Source organism: Cariama cristata, unplaced genomic scaffold (genome assembly GCF_000690535.1).
Source record: "Cariama cristata isolate BGI_N322 unplaced genomic scaffold, ASM69053v1 scaffold36958, whole genome shotgun sequence".
Classification (NCBI taxonomy): domain Eukaryota; kingdom Metazoa; phylum Chordata; class Aves; order Cariamiformes; family Cariamidae; genus Cariama; species Cariama cristata.
Window position 1 is genome coordinate 2,512 of NW_009632364.1, and position 21,153 is coordinate 23,664.

Here is a 21,153-nt window from a genome sequence, read left to right on the forward strand (position 1 = left end):
CTCCTCTCAATCTCCTCTACTCAGTGCCCTACTTAAGAACTAACTTCTTGGGACTTCAACATAAGGCTCACTCTTCAGACTTAATCTCCCTCTGTCCTTCTACCAAATCCAGTTCCTAAGAGAAGGTTATGCATAAAATTCCATAGTGGTTGCTGTGCCATCTTGACAAGGAGCTCATGCTTCCATAGGGAGATTGAATATGTCTGACTGATAAAGGTAGCGAGCCGTTTCACACAGTATCTATACTGAAATTACTCCAGTTGCATCAGATGGTGGACAGCAGGTAGTCTGGTACCCATGCTAACACAAACCTGTGATGTTGGGCAAACAAGCTCTTCCTGTGCTAGCCAGTTTTTTCCCTGCATTCTAGTCTTTCTCTGTTCTCAGCGATGGTCTGGTTGGCAACTCCTTCCCTCTCACCTGGAAGGCAGCAGGAAGTAGTGAAGACTGAAACCTAGAGCTGTGCATGCTTTTCCTGTGCTGCCCTGCCGGCAAAGAGGTGCCTGCCTTTGGTAGGAGGAGATGTCAGCTATCTACCGCAAGCCTTCCGATTTTTACTCTTCCTTTGAGGGCCATGTGCAGTTACGTCCTGTGGTTCTCTCCCTTTCCTCCTCCGTCTACCACTCCTATGATCCATGAGTCAGCGTCGGAGAGGTTGGGACTCGCAATGTGCGGGCACTACAAAGGACGGGTTTCCTAGAGCTGAGCCATGAAGTTGTTTTGATGACTCCTTCTTTAAATGATAATTTCTTCTTTACTGATACTATAGTAGCTTCTTGTAGCTTCTTTAGATCTCTTAAGTTGAATCTCAGAGATGCTTTTTTAATTCTAGGAAGGCAACTAAACCTAAACAACAGCTGGCAAGTAGCATGGAAAGGTTCCTTGTCATCTGGAGTACTTGGATTTAGCAAGGGTGGATGTGTTGGGTGGAGTGTGACTGCTGTTAGTCATACTACTAACAGTTTTTTCAAAAGGCGCTTTTTTTTTTTTATTACTGGTATGGCTCAGCTTTTCAAAATGAAGGATACCTGTTGTTGTAGGAACCTTCATTTAGAAATACTTGTGCTAGGATTACAAAATACTGCTAATGTTATATTAAAAATGCAGCAACACTGAATCTGCAGTTACTTTTTTTTCCTGTAAAGAATATCTCAAGCCAATTAGGTAAGGCATTGGTTTAGGGCATGGTTTGATAAGGAACTTAAATTTAATACAAACATCCAAAATTATGTTGAGATATCTATAAATAGATCTATAGAGATACATACATCAAAAATAAAACTTTTACTAATTATTTAATTAATGTACAACCACCATCAGTGATCACAGTAAGATATTCCATCTCATGCCAAGCAGTGAAGACATTTCTTTAACTGCTATCTTGCAAGTAGGAGTAGATGTGATCTGAACCCTTTTTAACTGTTAATTTTATGACTGGTCTTTCAGGTGAGAGTGGCTCTTTAATAAAGAAATGGTATGACTTTGTCAAACAACTTGCACAAATGTTTTATTTGAAAGGTACGCTAGGAGGTTTTATTGAAGTCCCTGTATTGATTGACTGATTCTTTGGTAATGTGGAGAATTAACGTTGAATCATAGACGAAACTGTTCTTGAAACTCTCTTGTCCTTGAATAAAGAAACAGGTTGGCAACTTAACTTTTTTCCAAGGTGAAGTTGAATTATGTTGTTTCATACACTCTCTGAACACAAAGTTCATGTTTCTTTATATTCTTAGAGTGGTTTCAAGGCAAGGCTTCTAGATAGTGTAGAAGGGATAGGTGCAGCAGCAGCTTTCATGTAATTAGTGAAATAACATAAACTTTGAGGATGGAATGTACAGTAGAAGACTAGTGCTTTATTGTATATACAACCTGCTGTTTAGTGACATCAGATTTTCGAAAGAGGTAACTTTTGAATTGGAACTTCTCTGGGGGAGCAGATCAAACCGCTGGGTTTTCAGAGCGCCTCAGTCCCTTTGCATAGCAATAACTCGTGTTGCATTCAAGCTCCTTTGTTCTTTAGAGAAAACTAGTGTAAAAGAAGGAGGGACACCAGTCCTTGCCTGGAAGCCATCCACTCTCCACCTGCAACTTCAGGGTTTTTGCATGTGTATTTGGTAGCACTCTGCACGTGTTCAGTTTCTAGGTCCTGATGTTGGAGGTCTTCATAAAGCAATAGAGATGAGATTTGATAACTACTTGCCCACAGTTTAAGACTTGATGAAGATGTAATGGCTAAAACCACTAGGGCTTGGAAACAACTGTATCTTGATGGTTACTTACTCCTCATGTCTCTAGCTGAAACTTAGAAGTTTATTTTAATATGCTTTTAAGTTTTTTGTGTAGAAAAGTTATGTATATGAAACTTTTCAGTTGTTTCCAAACATCTATTTTTACAATGTCCTCCGTAAACAGTTTTACATTATACTGTGTCAGGCCCATGTCAACCAGTTTTTCTAGAAATGAGCAAGGGCATCGTGAACTTTTAAAAATGGACCAACAGTAACATTACTTGTGCTGTTGGTTCTTTTCTGTACCCTATGGCAGAGCCTGCAATGAATTAGTCTTGAGCTGTAAGGTGTATCTTATTTCAATTTTTACTGTCATAAGGTTGAGAGGATGCTTGTAAATGTTTGATCTTCTGTGAGATTGCAGTGTTAATTGTTGAAAGCGTGTATTAGTGTGTTGCTCTTGCCAGCTCCCCTTTCCTTCCTTCCTTCCTTGTCCCCCCCAAGGTTGCAATGTTGTTACTACTTCTGCTTTGCATAATTAAGAAACAATAAACGTTAATAAAAACAAGGGTAAAAATCTATGTTCAATTCCGATTTTTATCAATTTTGTAGGTCTAGTTCTAGAGTTAATCACTTAAAACAAGAATCCCCATACTAGAAGGTAAAAACTGCAGTAAAAACTGCTTTTTTCAAGAGCACAAGTTCATAGCTTCATTGAAAATGAAGTTGGTATTTTCTTGCAGCAGCAAATAGATTCCTCGTGTCGGCTGAAAATTCTGATGTCAGATGATGAATAAGCTTTGACCATAGCCCTGTTTTTTCCCAACTGTTACCTTTGGCCTATAGAGAAGTGAAATCTTGATTTTTATTATACATGCAGAAATTTGGCAGATCCAACAAGTATCAGGTTGATACTGCTGTACGAACAATTTACTAGAGTTTCATGTCTTGTGAATCCTTTTTCTCTGCTTTCCTATTTTCAGTGAACGGCCAGAGTTTATACAGAAATACATAGTGTTATAGACGTGAAACTAGCGTCTGAGTAAAAGGATATTACAGTCTTTTGATACTGGGAACTATGTAGGATGAAGTTTTATTATGAAGGACAGGCATACTAATCAATTAAGTTAATACTACTTTTGGACTTGAATTAGTTCTCCTGATAGTGGTTGGGACAGTGTTTCAAGTACTACTTTTTTTACCTTTTGTAAATTAAAGGAAATGCTATTGACTCATCCTTTTTAAGTAACTGGCTAAAAGGACTAGCTACTTCATGACTCAAAGCCAGACTTTAGGCTGGGAACATTACTTTTGGCAAATCCAGAATTGTGAAGTGAATGTTAAAGGAATGTTTTAATTTGGAATATCAGTCATCCTTTTGGTGAAAGATAATATGTGGGGAGAGAGTTCATTCTCCTTTGTGTTCTTAGCACAACTTCTAGCAAATGTCAACACATTTCTGATAAGAACTGTGGAACTTAATGCATGAATTTTTTTCTAGTTTGATATGCTTGAAATTTAAATTTATTATCTGACCTTGTCTTACTAGTAGTTGTACCTTCTTTTACGTCAGTTTTTGCCCTTCATTAGAATCTGCTGCTAGAGTACCACACTTTTGTGCAAGGAAAACTGAACCCGAAGGACTGACACAGGTAGGGACAAAGCATAGAATGCACGGAGGTTCTTGAAGCGGCTGAAAACTGTTAAAGCCCAGCTAAAAATAGTTCAGGGAATTCTGATGGTAGCTGAGGCCTCCATCCCATGCAGTCGTTGCCTGCTGCCCCCTCCCCCTACAACTGGATGCCAAATTTCTAAAACATACAAGCAAGCTAGTGAAGAATACAAGATAAATGGCAGCAAGGTATTCAGACTGAGGTTCTGAAAACTTGGGCCATTATGTTATTTGTGTGTGCAGTGTCATTTCCTTTTTCAGAAGCTACGGGGGTGAATTTAGATCACTGATTTCATTTGCATGGATATCCCCATCTTGAGGTAAAGCTGAGAACAGAGTTAACTTACGTCTGTTGAAAGCAGAAAACCTGAACATCAATGACTTGTCTGTTCTTAAAAGTTTAAGAAATGACCACCGGAGAATTGCACTTCTGCAAAGGCATAGCTCCTAACAGCTCTGAAAGGCCTGTCCTGAATCTTAACATCTTGTGAGAAGCAGGATGTGGAGTAATTGAAAATAGGAAATCGTAATACCAATGTAGGTGTCAAGCCATTGAGAATGGGGCAGCCAAAGCCTCATCTATCTCCAGTATCAAATCCATTTTTTAATGAGGTTAAGCTATAGATTAAGTAGCCTGGTTGTAGTCAAGGCTATTAAAGCTTTGTCTATACTATATCTCAGTCCACTTATACATCTAGAATTTTTAAATTTCCTGGAGGACATTTATTGATTTGGTGGCCCTGAGAAAGTAGGATGTGCTCGCTAAGTTGAACTGGACAACAAAGACACAAATTCTGGTTTTCTGCTAATACAGTGAAGCCTTTTAACAGATTTTGTGAAACACTGTCATGCTTACCTGCTGGACAGTTGTCTTGGAGGCATTTCTGCTACCTTAGATACTAGTATGATAGTTGCCTTTTTGAAGTACAACCTAAAAGGCTATCTATTGGAGAGGTGGAACTTGATGAGGAAACAACACACTCAAGCTTGGAGGTTATTAGCAGTCGATTTCTTTATGATGGCACAAACTGGGGTTGTTTAGCATATTATTAAAGCAGTAGATTGTACCAATTTCTGTGTGGGTGCAGAAGCTTGGTATTTTGTTTTCAATAATGGGGGATACCTGATTTTCAGACGAAAGTAGTGAGGAAAATGCAGGGGAAAGGCTGGTAAAAGCGCATAGATGTACTTTTTTGTAAGTTTGGTAGGTGAAGGTGTGTGCTTGATTAATCAATGTTTTCTTATTTGTGTAGATCTTACCCCTTTTAGTTTTATGCTCTTGGTATTTGAGAATGATGGGCCTAGTGCCCCTACATGTTACTTGCTGCTTCTGTTTAAGTGGTTTTGTACTTGACCATAAACTTGAAGCTAATTTTATCACAGGCTAACTAGGTAAGGTAAGTAAGACTGTTCTTGAACACTGCGTTTGTGGCACTGACTCCATATAGCTCTACCGAGTTCATTGGCCTGATGTTTACAGGTTTCTCCTCATCCTTTCTGCTTCCCAGGATGCCGGAACCAACATCAGAATGCTTCAACTGAGTATACAGCTGACTTGTAAGCTTGTATTTTGCTAATTCACTCTGTACATCTGATTAAGAGTTCATGTGAACCGGGCACTTAGACATAGGAGGCGGTAAAAATAAGTTAAGTGGCGAGTTTCACATCCTGTGGTTCTGTGCACCCACCAAAACATCAGATGTAAAGACCCATGAGCTAGAACATCCTGAATTAGCTGTGATTTTGCTTGTGCCTTTTTTTTTAATTTGTTAAAGGAACCAAGGGTTTGGTTTACTACTTTCTGACATTGATAAAGGTTTATTCCTTGGTCTAATAATCTTTAGTCTGTCCTTTAATTTATACAATCCATCCACTGAGGTAGTTGGATATAGGAGTCATGTTAGGCTCTGGAAACAGAAAACTTCCCTTTTGGTTTGATAATAAATTTTCTAAATACACTATGTACACTCTTATCAGACTGACAGCCTTGTATTTCCTGGATAAAACTTCTTCAGGAAGTTCTGTTCTGAAGTTCGTACGTTTTGCAAAATTCTTATAAGCGGAAATTGTTTTAAATGGAAGTAGGTAGCAGGGCCTTAGCAAGAAAGTCAAGGTTCACTTGCTATGAGAAATTGTTGTAACAAGGTTATCTCGACTGTTGACTTCTAGTTTTTGTGACTGAATGAAATAGTACATTGCTGGGTTTCCTTCAAGGTGAAGTTGGACAATGCAAAAGGCTCTTCCAGCTGCGCTAAGCAATGGGAAGAAAGTGCATCTGTTTCATTATCTTTCTGGATTTCAGTGATCACAAGCCTCTGATCTAGGGCTTCCAGAGAGCAGAACTGAAACAAGTAAAACTTTTAGGCCCTCCATAGTTTATTTATTAGCATGGAAGGCTGGCTTTAAAAATAGGTGTTTGCACAAGGGCAACATACCTTAAGCCCATGTAACTCTTGCGTGCTGTTGTTCATTTTGAGTATTATTAGTCTAGATAGATCTCAATCAATCATTTGATCATACCTTCAGGGCTTCTGTAGCTGCAGAGTGTAGAAGTGTTTTTAAATGCAAATTTAGACTTTTTTGTTTGATTCTGTCATATTATGGAACATCACAAATGGAGGATGCTAGAAGAAACTTTGAGGTAATCAGGATTCTGAAGGGAAGACTTTGATGTCAGTAATGCATGTTTACTAAGAGGAAAATAACACTTGAAGTATTTTGAGGAATTAGAAATATGGAAAATGCAATCATGGAAGAATGTTAGAATTAATTTGAGATAAATCTGATACCAAGAAAATTTTCCCAAAAACTTTTGACTGTGGTGTATGGCCATTACTTCAGCAGAAATTTATAATTATTGAAAATTTTATAATTATTGAGGTTTGGTTTTTTTGAAGACTTATTTGTGCATTTGGCAGGGGAAAACTGGAAAACTTTAGGCTCTTCCATAAAAAGTCGCATGATTCTTTGACTTTCACTGGATTGTTGCTTTTTTTTCTGATGAAAATCTATAGAAAGTAGAACTTGCATTTGCACACACTTCTAGTTCCTGGCTTACATAGTTCTTTGAGGGCCACAGAACTTTCTAACTTCTTGTTTTAGCAGAAATGTAACCAGTGAATGTAAATTCTAGATGAAATTAATCTCAATCCCAGGTGGGAATAGTGTGGGCAGACGTGCTGCAGCTCAGGCTTCCAATGTATCTCTTAAGTGGGATTCCAGATACTTCATTCAGGTCGAATCCTAAATATTGACTGCCAGTTTTTAAAACTATGTAGACAAAGACTCAGAACCAAATGGAAAAGATGAATTAGGTCACCCTCTCCGTTTCCATGCCAGATACGTTTATCTCTTATTTTGACGGTGCTTTCTCAGGTTGTCTTAAGGCCATGCCATTACTGGAAAGATGTACACATATTTTCCTTCAATATGTAAACTGAAATACTAATGGTTTTGAGAGGTCTGGATGAAAACTCTTTAATGTTCTCCTAAAAGGAGTTGATGCATAGAGCTTGAATCCAGAAGGATGAAGAACAAACTTCTGCTGAATTACGCTTTTGAAAGTAAAGTGATCTTACTGTTGCAGCAGGGGACTCTCCCTTTCCTGTCAAGAAAACAACTGCTGAATGTTAAAACACACCTAGGTTGCAGTGACTCATACTGTGGACTTTGGAATGACTGATTATACTTGAAATAGCTGAGAAGTCTTAATACCAATTTACTAGACGATTAAAACAGGCAGTCATTTGTGAGTAGAAGCCTTATTGAAAGGTCTGAGCCTACACCAATCATCTGTGCTGTCAAACGCTTTGGAGCATTTAATGTGTTTAAATTCACATTTAACAGGTATATTAAGGGAATATATTGGTCTGAACTGCCTCACCAACTTCTTAGCTTTACTTTTTGACTGCAGTTAGGGTGGAAACCATTTCCCTATATGCTGCTTGTAGGTGGTTTTTCTCATATGGGAGATGGATGGACCTTCAGAAATACTTCAGACTGAAGAACTTTTCCAAGTATTTTGCACTGTGCAGCCCTGGCTGAATTTATGTAGTATCACACACTTTGTATAGTGTGCCTGTTGGATGCGAGCTACTCATCTTCTAGATGGGACCGTGATGTGGAATCCATGTTCAGGGTGGTGAGTTAACTTGCTAAAAAAAGTGCTGTTGACAGGCTCTCTGTGCATGTGCATTATTTTTAAGGAACCTTGTCTCAATAGGTTTACTTCAAAACAGTTTCTTCACTTGCATGTGACCATTTAGTTCTGTGGGGTTTGGCCAATAAATGTATGCTGTTATAGGCAAGTACGATGTTAAGTAATCAGTTACTTGCTGGCACCCATGTAATATCTGTTCTGGTGGCTGGCCTCAGTATGCCTTTAAAACAAAACAAAAGGCACGTAAAAACTCAAAATAGGGAACATTCAGTGTTGGCTCAGGAAGGGAAGGAACACCTAGGAAACAACAATAAAACTTAATTTAGTCTCTGTAAGACCTGTGAAAATCAGACCTCTGCTGGCAGGTCTGACGAGCACTTGGACAGCAGAGAGCTTCTGAGCAGCTGATTTGAAGTTCAAGCTGGTCTTTTTCCTTTTTTTATTTTTTTTTATTTTCATATCATTGAACTTTTTACATCAAGGGGTAAGGAGGTACACAAAGTGGTTTTATATTATATGCATTGATATTGATTAGTTTGTTCTTGTATCAAAAAAGAGTAATACTGTTGGGTTTTCTTTTCTTTCAAGTGTTTTTTGTGTCATATGAGTTAAAGCCCAGCAGAAGACTATGTCTTAAATTACTAAAACCTGCAAATACAAATTACTTCCCACAAATTGTTACAATGTTTGCTTTTAAAGAATAGCATTTAAAATCACATGCCCAAAAGATGAAGATGATTTTGGAATAAGGTGTTTTAAACAACTTGAAGTAAGATAAATAGGCCTTAGGCTCAAGAATATTGCTGAAACAGTCTGACTTGAAAATCAAACTTTATAGAGAATTTATTCACAAAACTGTATGCCAGCAATTTTGAACATCCGCATACTCCTCCTTGCTAAAGATCATGCAGCACCTTAACCAGTTTATATTTATGGGGGCAAACTTTGGGAGAGCATTGCTGCTTATGGTGGTTGCTTTTACATTGACTTTTTTCCCTTCTGGTGGAGCAAAAGTAATGCTATACAGTACTAAGTTGGTGAGAAATGCAAATGACAATGTAGATTAGTCTTTTAATAGCATAACATTAAACAACTTGGTGCTGGTGATGTGACCCAAACATGTCCTAGGTGTTGACATCTGAGTGATGGTGACATGGTAAATATTTTGAGTTACTTCAGTTTACCTCGCTGAGAACTTCTGTGGGTACTTAGGCACATGGTATCTTTAGCTTGCTTTGAAAATTGACCTTAAACTACTTGTGATGAGTAGATAATCTCTGGAGCTGACCTGATTTGTGTTCATCCTCTGATATTGAACGAGTAAGTGTGAAGAATGTATTTATTGGCTAATGGTATTGGAATACATGCAGCGATTTATACTCATGTACTTGCTTTCATTACTAAAGTCCAATTCTAAATGACGCAAGTGCTGAAGGCAGCTCCAAGGTCAGTTTGGTATTCAAGATACTTTTTTTAAATTCATCTTTGTTGTCAAGATTCTTTATAGCTCAATATGCAGAAAGAGAGAACAGCACAGATCAGATAGTGGTTGTATTTTTCTGCCACTTGAACCTACCACATAATTAAATTGTACAGAAAGTATTTAGTGCACGCTGTGGTTGAACTTGATGTCTCCATCAGGCTTGCCTTTTAAAATAGGCTTAGATGGGGGGAGGTTGGTGGCACTTTCTGTTTTGACGTCAGCTTTTAAAAGAAGGGGTTGTCTTGAAAACAGGTAACAGAAAGCACATGTGGAGTGGGACTGGTACATGAATTACAGGGGATGTGTGCATGGTGTATGTAAGGAGAGGATGGCTGGATGCATACACAACAAATAATTATGAAGGAGCCGTGTCTTCAGGGAGCTTCTTTGTCTGTATCAGGCACTTCCAGTAAAGATTCAGCTGGCGTATTCCTTCAGGGCTTGCTTTTCACAAAGCTGAAATAATGGGAAAGTGATGAGAGCAGATGAATTAAACTTAATGCTTCTGGCTCAAGTTAATTGCAGTGGTCTGATCCTACAGCCGCATGTTCAACCCTTGTTCCTGCTTAAGCAGAGGGGTAAAGAAACTAAGAAAGGACAGTGACTCCGTTGGGAAAGAACAAAAGTAGAACTGGAGAAGGATCCAGAAAGGCAATTGAAATGTAACTTTCTCTTGGCATGTAAAGGAGCGTGTCTGCCAATGGAGAGAAGAACTAAAACAATAAATTTCAGCTGTAAAGGGGGTAAGGTGATAGGTAAAGTGTAAAGTGGTGGGTTGCTGCCAGGCTCCTAGCCTGCTTCCCGTGGATCCTTCGGGCAGCTGCCAATCTGTTCCAGGGACCGGTAGCTCTTTGTTGCTGGCATCTCTTTAATAGATAAATAAATAAGCCTGCCTTCTCTAGGAGGGGAAAAGAATATCACATATGAGAATATGATGCTATTAGGATGGCAAGAGTGTTGGCATGCTCTGAAGGTAGAAATAAATTGAGACGGATGAGCAACACGTATGAGAAGTGGGGTGGGAAACCCTGTCACACTACAGAAGGACCAGCACGCCGCTTGAGGAGTATGTGTTGGTGTGGGGCAAGTAGCAGATGCCAACACAAACTGTCACCGTGCAAACCTGTTCTCATGCAACCGCACCAGGATGTGAAGGGTCTGGCTCGAGGACAGTTTTGATTCCTGTGTCTTCGTACTGCTCGTGGTTCTGAGAGTCACCCACCAACAGGGCAGGCCAGCGGCTCAAACATTATATGGCTCTTCATGGCAGCGTCTGAGGCCTGTTTGATGTTGTAGTGCACATAGTTGCTGGTTGTTCAGGTCTTGGTTTAGACGGTGGTAAGAACAGTCACAGTTCTTAATGGTGGTGACAACTGTATTTTGATATGCAATTTCTGACCAAACCAAAAAGCGATGAGCATGTTTGCTATATGTGAACATGGATGGCAGTCTCCTGTATTGGCTGAGTTCATCACATAATCATACCTGTGGCAGTGCCTGTCTCTCTTTAGGTAAAATTTATCATAATGAATTTTGAGGTTGGCTGAGGTCTGCTTCGTTGCTCAAGCTGCCTGTATTCATTTTACTTACCATCAACTGGTGTTTAAATGAGGATTCCTGGCTGATTGCTGTCTGATGGAAAGGTAGAAAAGCCCAAGTGGGGAAAGATAGAGAACAGATGTAGGAAATCTTGAGATTTCTTAGCTATTACTGACTCACAACAGTGTAAAGTAAATCATTAGCTTATTGTGCTGTCTGCTCTCACTGCCCTGCCAACTTTTTGTCTGTTACAGGGAGGGTAAGATGCCTTCCAAGAGATGATGATGATGTCCTGAGATGAATGGATCACTAAGTGTACCAAATATGTTATTGATTTGAAAGATAACCTCTGGATAGATAAATAATTAGCTCTACTAAAAGTCTGTATTCTGTTCTGTCCTACATGATTCATAAAGGAGCTCTTGTTCCATTTAAGGCTATTAAAAAAAGCAAAACTGGATACATCAAGTCCAGAACAAGGATGTTCCACTGTAGCTGATAGAGGCATGGATCTCTCCCTTACCATGTGCTGTGGTAAGGATTAGGAGGCCCTCAAGATGAGCTGGGAATAGGAGCTGCTGACTGGGCAGCTCAGCTCCTCCAACTGAGGAGTGCCTAGGAAATAAAGCAGTGTATGTAACCCATTCTTTGCTGTCTGAAAAGCTGCAGTTCACTCCCAGTATCCAATTTTTTCCTCTAAGTTTCTCAGAAATCTGCACAGAACCACTGGTTTCCAAACCTGCATAGTGGAGGCAGCGCTTCCAGGACACACTGACACAGGACACACTACGTGCTTGCGGTAGGGCTGGGGCCATGGCAGAATCCTTTAGTACTCCTGGAAGAAGTGTGTGGCCTACCCTATCTGAAAACAAAGAAGTGGGCATTAATGCTCTAGGGAATGTAGGTTTGAGGCTCATCTTAAATTAGACATGCTAAAGCTCTCCTGTAAACATTATTTAGCATACACTAGATTCCAGGGTGTTAGTATTTTTAAGTCATAATCGAGCCACATCGGTTACACACAGTATTCTACTGCTGGAGCTATCTCCAAAGACAGAATTTTGCAATAAGATCAGCAATATTTTTTGTGTACTAAGTTTACAATAAATCTTTAGGTTTTGGAAGGCATAAAAGAAAAATACCTGTTTGTTCCCTTGCTGATGTAATTGTAACATCTTGAAAATTTTTATTTCAGCATTTCAAAGAAAAATCAAAAATACAGTTTTGTCAGATATCTGGTTTAAAATCCTATACAACATATCTTTCTTGGTTGTCTGGTCAGCACTCCTTAGATAGTGGGATAGTTTTTCACATCTAATCTGAGCACACGGATAAATCACATCTCTGCTGCTTAATGCAGTCCCAACCTTAGGATGGCCTTTGGAGGCTGTCGTTACTCTTCAGTCATGACTGATTTAAGGAACTTTTCTACACATAGATGTATTACGTGTGAACTTTCATCATTCTGGGCAGTTTCTTGTAAAATCAAACTCCTGTGTTAAACTTGAGGTTACTGCGTTGTCGTCTCTGAGACTTTGAAACTGGTTTGTGTAGTGTTGTGCTTTTATGGCTGGTGTTGACATCTGTCGTAGGAGAAAAGCATCAGGAAAACATTGAGCCGAAATGTGAAGTTTTTCTCACTGCAGAAACCTGTAGGGTGGGAATAACTCATTGTAATAGGGGAATGACTCATGTAAAATAACAGTACTAATATGGGGTTGTATTACCTATCTGCCTACTGTGTCTTAACTCTTGTTTTGAAACATACTTCAGGTTTTGCTGCTTTTTCCGTAACACCAGTGAGGTGTACCATTCAATATACTTGCTCAAGCCCTTGCATACTTGACTGAGTTCAACTGTTAACACAAATTCCCCACTTATCCCTATGCCATACTAGCCAGTGCATAGTCTTCGGCAGTGGTTTTCTAGCCTTACAGAAAGTCCTGAAAATGTCTGTTTCTGATTTGGTAAGTGGAAGGGTATGTCAGGCTCGGTATCATCTTACCCTCCCGCTGCTTTCTCTAGGGTGGTAATAAGAGCGCTTGTAACTCTTTACTGTTTCTTAATGCCTTGGTAGGGGATGTCTGAAGGGAGCTTGTCTGTGGAGCTATATGCAATATTACATCCATGGTAAGCACACTGTGTGGACACAGAAACGCTTTTCTCACCTAAGTGGAAGTACCCTACTATAAGCATGGTTTTAAAATAATTGCCAGCACCTCAAATGGCCTTGGAATGAGTAAACGCTTTCAGCTGGATTGCTCTGCTACCCTTGGTTATTAAAGGAAGTAATAATGGGACGGTGGTATGCGTAGGGAGTAGGTTTGTGTCTAAAATTAGCTCCTTTTGATTATAGTGCTACAGTTGCTAATTAAAATGCTAAGGGTTTTTGCCCTGAAAGCTTACAGTTCCTTAAACATTTTCTTTGTAGCTGCTTCATGAATTTGGATACACATACCTATAACAAAAATCTTACTTGACTAGCCACGGTTTGCAAGCTTTGTGGAAACTTTCTGCTGCTTTTATGACCTGTTTATTTTCCAAGTAACTGAATGCAGATCTTTATCACTTAAATTCTCAGTGCAAAGTTGCTGTGAGTATTGTGGGCTTTCCTTGAGCCTGTTGGAGCTTATTTGCACCTTTTGTCAACTCCAGAGAATGTGGGTCGGTTGCGGTAATGAGTTGGGTAAAATCACTGGGGCTAAGGGATACGGAGGTCAGCCAGAAGCTGCCCTCTTCCTTGTAAGTTCTCCGAAGTACCCCCCTCGCTGGGGGAAAATCCTGTACCTCTTCTTTCCTTTGCCTTCACCCCTATCTTGGAAGGGCTAGGAGGCCTTGCAGCCCTGGAGAGAGTTATCTCCTCTTGCTGGAAGCTTGTAAACCTTTCCCTCTCCCTCTGGTTATCAGGTAGGAGAGCTGCGAGGAAGGGGAGCGACGTTAGCACCAGCTCGGGGTGTGCTGGAGAGCAGTGGATAGCTCTTCCCGTTCCCGACGTGAAGGATGCCTCCCCGCTCTGCTGGAGCGGGTGTTGCTTTACAGGCTTGCAAAGAGCTGGTACGGTTCGATGAGGCTGGCTACCGACTAGATGGGTTCGAATCCTTGGCGCTTTCTGGGAGGTTGGGCTAGAGATTCCTTATCACAAGTCTAACAAATGCAATTTATACAAAAAAAATAGCAGTTGGTTTTCTTACTTTTTTTTTTTTTTCCTGTGAAGTAGGAATAAGTTCTTATTTATAAATAACTTTGAAAATTTCTGCATAGTGTTTCATTTTTCCAGTAAAAGCTTACTCATTTGCAACAACATTTTTGAAATGACAAGTGCGTATTCTGAAACTATATGCCAGTAAATCTTTTCTTGTTACTTTTCCTGCAGTCTGATCAGATGGCTGACTGATCATCGTAGTGAAGTCTTCAACTTTGTGCCTTCACACACTTTGTTTAAATAAGTGTTCATCTATCTAAAATGCCCTTAAAACTCCTGGTTTTCCTTGTAGCAAACATTTGAGTCCATCCAAACTTTCTGGAGAGAAGAAAAATAGATTGAACTTAGTTGTAACATTGTAGGTAATATGTCAATATCCTTTTTGTTGTTGTTTCAGGAGCTGTTGGACAAATATTTAATAGCTAATGCAACTAATCCAGAGAGCAAGGTATTCTACCTGAAGATGAAGGGAGACTACTTCCGATACCTTGCTGAAGTTGCCTGTGGTGATGACAGAAAACGTAAGTGGTCTTCGAGTCTAGTAGCTGATTAACTTCAGTTTTGAGCGATGGGCAAGGGAACAGTAAATGGAGTACACGTGCCAGTATCTTCCTCTGAATTCACGTAAGTTAGCTGAGTGGGAACAACTGCACTTCAGTTGGAAATCTCCAGTGTTCACACAGATGGAGAGTAAAATTGAGAATAGACCTTAAGCATAGTATGCCAGGGAGTTTTAGGTGCTGTTCCTGTCATATGCCCTAAATTTCTGGATAGTTGTTCCATAATGCATATTCAGAGCTTCTGGAAAACAATTTAGATGAAGGTCTGCTGACATATTTAATGTTGGTTGGTTGTATTTCTTTACAAAAAGAAAGTCACTGAGGAAGAGTGAACAGATCTCTGCAACATTTTTTACTCCGTGATGGAATCCTGTTGATCTACAAGCTTTAACCATTTCAGTATGAAGCAGACTTCATTGTAGTCACCTAAGTTTATAAAGAAGCAACGAAATTGCTAGATCAGTACACTATCTAAAGAAGCGTGAGCTGCACTCTGAAATGGTTAATGTTCATGGGGATAGTACTGTCCCTGTAATTTTAGTTTTCCCTTTTGGATCCAGCAGAAAAGCTCTGGAAAACTTCACAGCTGGTACTGTCACTTGATACTGGGCATCCTGAGAATGTAGAACATTCCTAGAAGTTGGAAAATGTGCATAGGTGGTTGTAAGTACCTCAGGAAACTCTTCTGAGGAGGGCTTTAACTCTCTATTCAGAGGATGTATTGAATTATTAGAACTGTCTTGCAAGGTGCCCAGATACCAAGAGTTTTTAACCTCACAACAGTATGACATAAGCTAGTGATAGATTTCTTAATAACAAACTGAAATTAGTCCTGGAGTGATGCTGTGACACAGAAAGGAGATGGACTGCTGGAGCAGGCAGAGCACTGAAGTGACTGTCCCTTTGGGTTGGGCATGGTAGGCATCTGACAGTGTTGGCTAGTTTAAATCAATTGAATTGCAAAGTGGAAGGACAGAGCTGATTGTCACTTAAATAAAGGCTTTGTTAGCCTCCTTGTATTGTAAGAGCATTTAAGTTGAAAGATGAAAATGTACAAAAAGTCTTTGCATTAATGAGTTGCATTCAGAAATTCTTAACCCTTCACCTGATCAAATGACAACAGCAGACCCAAGCATAGCAGAGACAACTTGTCTTTGGCTTTCACAAAGATAATCTGATTTATATTTTGTCTGGAGCACCAGTTACAAAGCTGCTCTGGGTAGAGAAATACCAGCTTATATTGGCTAAAAAGACTGCATTTAAAGTGATATGCATGCTGATGTGGGTGCTTACTGTAGAAGAGGGACTGATTGATAACCTTATTAGCAGATCTTGGTGTTTTGCTGGGACGGTACAGATTATCTGTATCACCGTGCATACATTTTGTGCTTGACTTCTCGCAAACTTCTAGGAGTCTTACTTGAAGGTTTTCTGATGTTCTACCCCTAAGCGTCTGTTTATTTTCTCAGCTTCAGATATATTTTATGTACTTACAAGCTAATTTATTTCCTGCATTTGCTAGTTTTTTTTCCTTTTTTCACCTATTCTCAACAAATCAGTAGTCCATTGGCGCTCATATTACAGTGTGAATACTGAAAAACCCAAGTCTGTGTTTTGACTCTTTTGAATACTTCACAGATTTTACTCTCTGAACTCTTTTTTTTTTTTTCCAGCACTTTCTAGAGCAATTATAGTATTAGCTCCTTCAGAGAGCTGTATTCTGAGCTCTGACAATGGCCTTTCTTTTCCTGCCATCTCCTTCTGTTCTGCAGGCATGCTTAGGGCGGCTGTTGGCCCTTTGGTTGTCTGTCAGAAGAGAATCTGGAGTAGACTATGTGTAGCACTTCTAAGTACTCACTCTGGCCTAGTAACCTCTTTACTCCATGGTATTTTTCCCAGTTATTTTGGTCACGACCTTGGGATTTTTTTTTATCTTGACCTGTCTACACCTAATTTTTGGAGGCAGACTTTCAGTTTTTCAGGAACATGTAGCACATGCCTTCCAAACTTCCTCAAGAAGGAGGGCCATACAGACAGTAGCCTTCTTTACTCTGCACACCCAACTCAGACAAGCGTGTGTCCATCTTGTGTAAGGAATGAAGCTGGAGTTCTATAGAAAAAGTAATGCACTTTTTTTTGTTTGTTTTGTACCAAAAGTATCAAAGGCCGTTGAAGTAATTATAGTCATCTTGGATGTTTATTATTTACTAGCTTCTCTGTGTTTATCTGTCTCTTGAATACCTTTGCTCTGTAGTAGCTTAATTTTCTTCCTGTGTTTCGTCAGTCTGGCAGCTGTACTTAAAATGGGTTTAAAATCATTACCTTGATTAAAGTTAAGTGCAGTGTTTTGCTAAGAGTGGGCTTTAAATAGAGGACTGTTCAGTCTCCTACTAATGGACTACTTTAAATAGTCATATCTTCAAAAAAGAAAACAAAAACCAAAAAAAAACCTTAATGTTTCTCATTCCTTTAACAGAAACAATAGAAAACTCACAGGGAGCTTATCAGGAGGCATTTGATATCAGCAAAAAGGAGATGCAGCCAACACATCCAATTCGCTTGGGTCTAGCTCTTAACTTCTCTGTATTTTATTATGAGATTCTCAACAATCCTGAGCTTGCCTGCACACTGGCAAAGACAGTAAGTTACTTTTTTTTTTCTCTGTGTGCCTGCAGGGACAGTAAAAGAGAGTTTATGCTTAAAATAATGTGAATGATTATTTCCTAGAGTTTATGCTGGAAATGATCCTATTTAATGTATCTGTTTTCCAAGCTCATATTGTTAGTGGGATTAAAGGGGTACAAGCAGGCTGTATTTACAATGTGACTTAAATTTTCAGCAACACTGCAAGCTTTTATTATGCCTTTATTATGCTTCTGTTTCAAATAGAGCAATTCAAGTCATTAACTTCTAATGTTGCACTTTTTTTTTTAAGCTACCTTTACTGATAGGTTTAGCTTGTCGTTGTTTAATGATCAGTTAATAGAAAGACTAAAGATGGTTTAATTATTCTAGGCGTTTGATGAGGCTATTGCAGAACTTGATACACTGAATGAAGACTCATACAAAGACAGTACTCTCATCATGCAGTTGCTTAGAGACAACCTAACAGTAAGTTGCCTTTTTATGCGCTATCTGGTTTTGTAACCATGTATTTGCTCAGTTAGACTGAATTTATGATGAAACAAAACCCTTATTTTGCTTGAGTGCAAAACAGCACTGATTCGAGCTATTTACCCTACTGTACCTTTTCATAACATAGTTTGAATGTAGTGTAAGTTGATGTCAACAACTGCATGCTGCGTAATCTAGAATATGGGCTTGGATAGCTCACATTCTCCATTGTTTGCTGGCCTTTCCAGTGGGGGGGGCAGAAGGTGCATTCAGCAAACTTAATGTACAAGATAGGACAGGGAGTCAAAAAATAGTAGTCCATGATCTGTCAGGGATTCTTAATCAAACTTTTTGATGACTACCTCAGAAACAAAACGTCTTTCCTGTTGTACATCCAGTGCAGCTTGCTTTATTCATTTTCCTGATTTGCATTTAAAAGAAAAGATCTGGAATTTCAATGTATTAAGAATAAAATCGGTTGATGTTTCAGTGTGTATTATAATGATTAACCATTTAAGAAAAGTGCCTAATAGAAGTAGTAGGTTCTATTAAAATATGTACCTAAGGCAATTTTGTAGGGAATATCCTCTCTGGATATTCACTGCATTTAAAATTACAGCAACGTTTACTGTGTTGTAATACTCCTTCAGTGGGAATTTCTTTGATTAGCACTACAGAATGCTTTGCTTCAATAATCAAAATGGTAATCTTCACTTTCAGGAATCAGACCACTGCTTTTGAAATTGGTGTTACTCATGAAGCTACCGTTCAGACTTGTTGAATGATGTAGGATCGATGACATAGCTGGCTATTAAGCACAAAAGTCTGGACCTGTTTAGGTTGCTGTCTGCTCTGCCTGTAACACCTGAGGGGCATAGCTAGCTGTGCCCTATGCATGGGGAACTATTTCCAATTACCTCTCTTCGAGCAAGTATTGGCAGCCAGGGTTGTACAGCTCCAGCGCACTGGTACTTTGTAGACATCCTTAAGTCTCGTTCATTCATTTTCATTTCTGTACAGTCCAGAGTTGCTCCTTTGTGGAAGTAAAGCTGCACTTCTGAAAGCTGACGCTGTTTTTCTTTTCTTTCTAGTTATGGACATCAGACAGTGCGGGAGAAGAATGTGATGCTGCAGAAGGTGCAGAAAACTAAACTGCACGTGGGGCGTCATTCTCCCTTTCCTTCTCGAGAAACCTTTTTACACGTCTCCATTCCTTATAGCTCCACTTGGATTTCCTATAGCAAAGAAAACCCATCCATGTGTATGGAAATCAATTTATAGTCTTTTCACACTGCAGCTTTGGGAAAACTCCATTCCTTGATTTGTTTGTCCTGGCCTTCCTGGTGTGCGGTTACTGCTGTAGAAAAGTATTAATAGCTTCATTTCATATAAACATAAGTAACTTCCAAACACTTATGTAGCGGACTAAAGTGTACCTGGTATTTAAAAACAAATCTGAACCAGTTCCTGCCAGTTGACTGTGTTTTGTATTACAGTAAGATATGGAAATGTAGTTAATTGCAACTAAAGAGTGTTCCACATAGCTTTTAATTCTCTACATTCCCTTCTTTACTCTGCAGGGTTTCCTTTCCATAATTGACTTTCACATGCTACTGGTGTATTCTTTTCAGTAGGAATATGGAAGTATCAGGCCAGATCAAGTTGAGCATTTCTAGTTTGGAAAACGACAAATTGAGTTGCTTCCTGTATCATGTAATACAGAAGCTTGCGTGTTCGAAAACAGGGGCTTCTCTTAATCTTCAGTTGCTGCTGTTTAAGTTGATATCCCTTCCCAATAAAAGTTCACTTACACTCCTGCCTTTGTAGTTCTGGTATTCACTTTACTATGTATTAGAAGCAGCATGTTACTGCCGGAGTACAGGCAGTGCTTTTTGGCAGACTCAAGTGCATGTCATTTCTTAAAACACTGGAATGGGAAAACCAATTGAAGTTCACATGTCCAAGTATAAAATTTAGTACTTTTCCATGCAGGTTTGTGCACATGTGAGAAGGTGTCAAGTTTGTCCAGTGATTGTTATTTAGAGAGTTCGGACCACTATTGTGTGTTGCTAATCATTGATTGTAGTCCCAAAAAAGCCTTGTGAAAATGTTATGCCCTCTGTAACAGCAAAGTAACATTAAATAAAATTACATTTTATAAACCACTTACTGTTGACTTGTAACAATTCCATGTAACCGCTTAAGGGCTAAACTTAAATGTAAGTATCTTGTGCTAGAAGTGTCTTTCTCAAATTTAGTGCATACTTTTAAAAAGTCTGCTCTTAAATGAACTCATTTTATGAAAATATCCTGACTAACTTTTCATAGTTAACCTGACATGTGGACTTCTTAATAACTAAATCTACCTGAGTGAATGGCTTCACCTTAATAATGTCCTAAGAAAAAAATAACCAATTTCTTGATATCCTTCCATGGCTTCCAAATCTTCTCATCTAAATTATGCATTGTTTCTAATCTCTTGAAATTCTCCAATCTGTCCTCCCATTGTGTTTTGTCACTTATGGTCATCATTATTATGACAGTATTCCAGCTACACTTTTAGAAACGCAGAAGAATTTGTCCTGCTCTAGAACATTAGTTTGTGTGCTGCACGTCATAATCTGCTTTCTCTTGTTCTTAGACTGCTTTTAGTATTACTGTTTTCCCTAATTTTTGGAGCTTTTTGTAATAATACATTGCTCTGGGGTCTTTTTTTGGGGGGGTGGGGGGGGTGGGTTGTTGGGTTTGGTTTTTTTTGCTTCTCTCTCTTAGATCACTTAAGAGTTGTTGTGTTTTTGGTTTTTTTTCCTAAACCTCTACCTCTTAGTTTTCCATGTTGGTGGGTTTTTGAAAATATTTAACTCCTATTAGTTTCCTGGCTAGACAGGATATGACATTACGAAAAAGGACACATTACTAGTCCTTGCAGGCTTCTGATGGTACATCTTCCACCTTCCATGTTTTTGTTCATTCTTTGAGTGTGCACAATGAGTGTTCCTACAATAAAACTGTTCAGATTATGTTCTTCAATTGACATGCATTGCTTTTAAAAAGAAAAAAATGTATCAATTCCATTTTCTTCATGCAGTCACTTTGAATTGCTGTCAAAGTATTGTGTGGCAGGATTCTACATAAACTCATATGCTTCTTAATCGGTGTTTGGTTTCATAATTTCTTCCCCTCCCCTATGCAT

The 21,153-nt window shown here is 39.1% G+C and overlaps 1 protein-coding gene across 1 annotated transcript in view; it reads left to right on the forward strand.

Moving 5' to 3' along the window:
• The window catches only part of YWHAQ (tyrosine 3-monooxygenase/tryptophan 5-monooxygenase activation protein, theta), a 21,984-nt gene extending 1,859 nt beyond the window's left edge, over positions 1–20,125 (forward strand). The window contains exons 2-5 of the mRNA XM_009706313.1: positions 14,684–14,807; positions 17,323–17,486; positions 17,862–17,957; positions 19,052–20,125. Coding sequence (XP_009704615.1) covers positions 14,684–14,807; positions 17,323–17,486; positions 17,862–17,957; positions 19,052–19,111 — 444 coding nt within the window. The 3' untranslated portion in view covers positions 19,112–20,125. The remainder of the gene's footprint in view (positions 1–14,683; positions 14,808–17,322; positions 17,487–17,861; positions 17,958–19,051) is intronic.
• The last annotated feature ends 1,028 nt before the right edge of the window (positions 20,126–21,153 follow it).